The following is a 6,136-nucleotide window of genomic DNA, read 5'->3' as shown; positions in this document are numbered from 1 at the left end:
TGTGCCAAGCATGTCTTTCAGTGTTTCTTTCTTCTAGATTTAGGCCATAGTACAGAACAGAGGAAGACAATACCAGCTTCCCCCCATAGCATTGCATCTACCCATCTACTGTAATTTAAATCCATGTTCAAACCACTACAAAGATCATTTTCCCCTCTTTCCTGCAGTGTTCTGTTGGAAAGAAAGTTTGATACAAACATATAAGTATTTGAATCTTCTCCACACCACTAAGTACCTTGATACAGTGCTTGAAAGTGATACAAGAATGAGTACACTGGTCCCAAAAGGAAAATTGTGGTTTGGTTCATATAAGAGCTTTGTTATTTTCTCTGGAGCAGTGCACAAAGGGCCCTAGAGATGCAAACACCACTCTTCTCTGCTCCTCATATGTCTAATGGCCTGGCTGGTGCCATCGTTTCTGTCTCTTCTTCTGACTCATACCCCTCTACTTCTCCCACAGTGAATGGAGACTTTGGCATTAGAGCTAGATTTTCTGCTCTGTTGAAATGATGCTGCCTGATTGAATTTCCTCTTCGACTTGAGAGGTTGGATGGGCCTGGTCGTCTATCCAAGTGTGCCATTGGAATCAGCTCTTCACGATAGTGCTTTGCTTCAAGTGGCCGTAGTCGGGGCTGGGGTCTGAACATTACTGGGCAGTCAGCATCAGAGCCACTTCTGCAGTGATCTGAAGGAAAACAGACAAATAATTCGTATTTTGAAGAAGAGATAAGAGAAACACAATGGTATTGACAAGGACAGTTAAAGGATATTCAACACAATACAGCATTATGGTTTTAAACCTTGGAACTGAAGCATTTTAAATCATTTCTGTAGAATATGAGACCAGTCAAGAACTAAAAATAAACCTACATTTTTATTTTCATCCCAAAGCTGATGTTTAAAAGATTTTATTGATCTTGTCTCTACTCTGAAATCCCAGCAAATAAGGACATTCAGTTGTTTTTCAGGGCTGCTCAATGCCTTCACAGTGTTGGTTCATGTAGCCTTCAATTTTATATGAATTTCACAAGTCACCTGGTTCCTGGTGGAAAAGCATTGTGAAACCCACAGCAGAAGATAAAAAGAGACCAAGGAGAAGATCTTAGTGCCACCAAAAATAAAGTATACCAGTCACCTGTGATTAACAGCTGAGAAGAAAACAGTTTCACCTGAAACCAGGAGTTTGACTCTAGGGCACTTTGATTACATTGGGTGTGTCAGACCTGCTCCAACCAGCTTTCTTTGACACAAGTACGCATTAAAATTTGCCTGCAATTGGCTAATAACTGGATCTCTCATTCTATTGAGTTTGCAGAATATACTTATTTTTATTTTTATTAAAGCTACTTGTAGTGTGGAACAGCTTGTAAAAAGCTAGGAGATACTGGGAGATAAACACAAAGGTCACGATTAATAACATTAGACTATATCTTGCTGCAGTTAAAGCACACATGTATTTGGTATAATCACACAGTCAAAAACTGTAAAGCTGTTGCAGCCTAATAACAAATTATTTTTTGCTAATGTTTACTTCACAGTTAACACGAAGAGCGTATGCACCAGCACTTACCTCCACCAAACAAGGTCACAGATTTCTTTAGCAGCAGAACCTGCTTCTGTTAGATCATATGGGCATGTTACATGCCCAAGAATAAAACAGGAACTATAATCTCAGATTTGAAGGGTTTGTACTTAGCCCTTTAGGGGCATCACTGCTAGAAAGTATGAATATGTACTGTCAAAGAAATCATTCATTTGTATGAATGGCAGAAAGAACTGATAGACAGCTTTAAGACCTATTTGTAGTTACTTCTAACCTCTTAATTACTAAACGTTCTGGTCATGCCATACATAAGAGCTAAACCAAACTTGCTAGAGGTAGAGGATGCTTGTTGCTGGAGGGCTTGCAGGCATAGAGAGAAGAGGTGGTGTTTATCTCTGTAAATGCACATGTGCATATATGAGGTTGTCATTCTAATTTCCTACATACTGAGTATTTCTCTTCTCAGTTCAAAGTGTAATTCATCTCATCCTAACACAGTTTATGCGAGGAGTTTAGGGTGGCTTCCTTCTGCAGCAAACATTTAAAGTAGCGTGAATAACTATGCAATGAACCTAAGACAGGGCCAGAAGCTTGATCAAGAAGTTAATTGTTTGGACAGGTCACAAAGCAAGGCACAAATTCAGGTCAATCTATTAGTAAAAATGTACCTGCATCCACTATTTCAGTATTTACTCCTATCCACACTGAAATAATGTGCCTGTCTGCTACAGCAGAACTCAGTCCCTTTAAAGTGTCTGAAATGCTTTTAGGCCTGAGGCTGCTGCGTAGAACAGTTTTAGTCTGTTAGAAAGACATACATCCCCCACCATGACATCCTGACAAAAAGAACGGAAAAGACTAAGCTGTATGAGAAAAAAAAATCCCCTTGAGTAACTTTGATTTTCCCCTCTGAATAGACCCTATGGGTTTCTGTTCTGCTGCCATCACATGTGAGTGCCCAGCCCCAAAGTTATGGTTTGCCTACACAAACCTCTTTTGCTTTCATCTCTTTCAGAGTGGAATAGAAAATGAAGCAACAAAAACATTTTGCATCTGCAGAAAACAAATCTTGTCATTCAAATTTTGATAGAAAGACGAGGACTAAAAATAGTTTCAATTGCTATAGCTAATTTTGCCAGAAATTAAAAGATTTTTTTTTCTAAAGAACCCAAAAGCATTTCAGGTCACATAATAAAGGCAGAAAGGAATTGGGGAGATTACAGATGGAGACAATGTTGAACATCCAAGTGTCCTGAATTCCATGTTTTCTCTGACACTATTCTGCTATGCTTCTGTGGGCAATTCAGCATTGCTCCATCTCTAACTTCTAGAGTGTAAGTGATGATGGGTCTGCATTTTACTGTGTACATATGATAACCTGAGACAGTCTGAAAACTTTATCCAGTAATACCAGTATTACTATAGAAATAATTATATAGCAAACTGGGAACATGGAAGAAGAAAGGCTGCTTGGGGACAGATTCTGATGGGGTTTTTTGTTAGGTTATGTGATTAAAGGCTTATCTCCACAAACACAGAGGAGCCCCAAGGCACAAGGGCAGGTGGGGAACCCCCCAGTACCCAAGTCAGAGGAATGAGCCTGAGCTCCTGCCCTGATCCATCTTGGGGGTGATCAGCTCCATGGGCAGGGTGAGACCCACCATGAGGAGCCAATGGAGAGGGTCTCCTTATGGCACCTCATAGAGCGAGATGTGCTGGGGCATAGGGATCGTTTTTGAGATATCTGGGGAGAGTGTTTTTGGATCATACAGGACTTATGGTGGAATATTTAGGGCGGAAACCAAAGACAAGGAAAGGAAGGGACCAAGGTATTTTGAGGAGGAACAAGTGCAGGAAAATGGAGAAGAAATGAAATAAAAAGGGTGGCTTGCATATAAACAGGTGCTGCTCAGTACATGAGTCTGGCAGTGCCCTGTACCTGATCAGTGCACTGTCCTGTTTTCTCTTTAAATTCCACTTCTGACTGTTTTCCTGGGTGAGCAGCTCCCTGTACTGTGTTCCTGTGTGTGTGGAGGTCTGAGTGCCAGCAGCTGGAGGGACTGGGGTGCATGCATATTGTGTGGGTGCATATGTCAGTGCAAAATCACCAGCAATCACCAAGCCAGAGTAGTCATCAAGTAGGATAACAGGCTTGGGAATGAACCATTGGAGCAATCTTGAGTCTGGGACTGAGACCGAGGAGAGCAGAAGATCTGTGAGTTGACTGCTGGAGGGACCAGGAGGTCCAAACCACGGACTGAAGAGATCATGGGTCTGTGGTTGTCTACTAACAAGGACATAATCTGGAACAGGGACCAGAAAGACCTGTTTGCATGGGTGTGTCCCTGTGTGTGAAGCCAGGGAAGACCAGGGGATCCAGGATCCCACTGTGAGGAAGACTGTGTGTCCAAGACCAGCTACTGGAGAGATCTACAGTGCATGGGGTGGAGTGGAAGAGCATCTACGCATCTGTGTGTGTGTCCATGTGTGTAGGTCTGAGTACCAGCACTTGCTGTAAGGCTGTGTCCCCAGGGGCTCACATGCCCAAGTGCCACTAAATGGGAAGACAGAGGGTCCAGGGCCAGCTAGTGGATAGAGTGTGTGTTTAAGTCCAGCTTCTGGGGGAGTTAGGTAGCAGGTATGTGTATGTAATTTTCCACTAACAGCCTAACATCCTGCTCAGCCAGAGAAGGGACCAGGATGAGGCCATTGGGGCTGTCTGCATTTGTGTGAGCACTGTACTCTGTCTGTGCTGCTCTGTGTGTCCAACTGTGTGTAGGTGTACTCTGAATTTAAGGGGTGATGAGGACCACCTGTTGGGAATACCTGCTTAGCCTCACTACCAGCAGGACCTGGAGGCACAGAGCTGCAGCAGCCTCACCTTGACTGGACTACGAGTTCAGCAACTCCTGACACCTTTGCATGGAATTGTGTTTGTGGGGCTGCAGGGACCAGATAATTTGCTTTCTTGGGCTTACACGGATGCCCTCATGGCCAGACCAAACTGCAGGAATCACAGGAATATTTGTTCAAGAGGGAAAGATAAAACTAGGCGGTGCTGGAATGAGATAGAAACTGCAGCAGTAATGACCATATAAACAACATAGATAGAAAAGATAGGAGAGAAGGGTGTAGCTCATTTAAAGAGGCCAGCGACTTCCATGGAAGTATTCATTTAGTACTGTTAAATCCACTGAGCAACTGGCCAAGTTTCCTTCACTGCTGGAGTGGGATAAAGAAAGAACTTCCATTACCTGTAAAAGTAACATGCCTGGTTTTTTGTCTTGTGGGCTGGCTGGGACCCTGAGGCAAAGAGAGGTAGCGCACACCCGTGGTTCTAGCCTGTGTGGAGACAAAAATGTGTTCAGTGCCTGTGATTGCCTCTGCATCATCCTGAAACAGGACCCAGGCAAAACAGTACAGGGTCCCACAGCAACTGGTCAGCTGGTGCACTCCCACTGCAGGCATCATGCTTATTCAGCAGAAAAAAAATAAAAGAATAAGCATCTAGTGATGCAGCATCCAACCAGGGTAAGTTACATGCTCGTGGAGGAAAGGGGAGGTATTAGGAGGATTTGCACTTATTTGGTGGGATGGTAAAGAGGGATGGTTATATGCTTTTTCTGCTGTGTCTCTGCACCTTTACAGCCAAATTTAGAGAGGTGTGAATATGATCAATGCTTGACTTGGATGACTGAACCCACCATCAGCTCCAGTGAAAATATTTGTGCCTGATATAACAGCCTTAGTTTTTCTCTACAGTCAGTGGAGAGAATATGTTCTTCTAAGATTCACCTTCCATATTTCAGGTGACAAGTTTAAATAAAATTAATATACCAAACAAGAACTTATTTATCTTAACTATGATTATATCAGCTGTGAAGATCTATGCTATCCAATACCTACATTTGGTCAGATAAATCTTACTCTTGCTGATCAAAAGCCCAAGCTGTCAGTGCAAGGTGTCAAGGGCTTTGCATCAGGCATTTTATGAGTAAAAAAATTCACACAGCTGTGATTATACTACATTTTGCACATGCCAAAACAATGCAAGTTACATTATTTTACTACTTACAGCCATACTAGCTGATTTCTGGCCAATGTATAGAGGTAGGACATAAAAATGTTGCTGTTCACATGCCAAGTGGAGCTCTTTTTTCTTAGGTGTTTCATGAGGACATTGAGTAAAGTATCCACTTTAATTATTGCAAAACACATATGAAAATGCATGTCTCCTTATTTACAGAGAGGCAGTGGCCTTTTTCATCTGGATAGCATTTTACAGAACAGGTACCTGTCCACCCCAAGGTAAGCTGTTCCCCTTCCTGCTGCTCTGCTTCAGACTGTGCTGCCGACGGATGAGGATTTCTTGGACTTGTTTCTCATTTGTGTTGGCAGGCAGGTTGTGTCGGTTGTATGGTGGTGCCTGAAAGAGAAAATGCACCCAGTTGATTCTCTTTCCGTTTATGATGTTAATAAACTTGTGCAGTCTGGTTGGTCCTGGGGCCAGAGGGACACCTGCCCTGGCTCTGCTACCAACCCATCACTGTTCTCTTTGGTATCACATGGAAAAATGCAGCCTCATGCTAACCT

At 42.9% G+C, this 6,136-nt stretch overlaps 1 protein-coding gene across 1 annotated transcript in view; it reads right to left on the bottom strand.

The window, feature by feature from the left end:
* Positions 1 to 383: 383 nt before the first annotated feature.
* SLC9A4 (solute carrier family 9 member A4) overlaps positions 384 to 6,136 on the bottom strand; it is a gene marked incomplete at both ends in the record, with an annotated part of 35,634 nt that continues 29,881 nt past the window's right edge. The window contains 3 exons of the mRNA XM_080344257.1: positions 384 to 685; positions 4,798 to 4,885; positions 5,838 to 5,969. Of these exons, the coding sequence (XP_080200383.1) occupies positions 384 to 685; positions 4,798 to 4,885; positions 5,838 to 5,969 (522 nt within the window). The remainder of the gene's footprint in view (positions 686 to 4,797; positions 4,886 to 5,837; positions 5,970 to 6,136) is intronic.

The sequence above is a fragment of the Nesoenas mayeri genome (assembly GCF_963082525.1).
Source record: "Nesoenas mayeri genome assembly, chromosome: 1".
Classification (NCBI taxonomy): domain Eukaryota; kingdom Metazoa; phylum Chordata; class Aves; order Columbiformes; family Columbidae; genus Nesoenas; species Nesoenas mayeri.
Note: the sequence above shows the minus strand (reverse complement) of the source record. Positions and strands in the feature narration are given on the sequence as shown.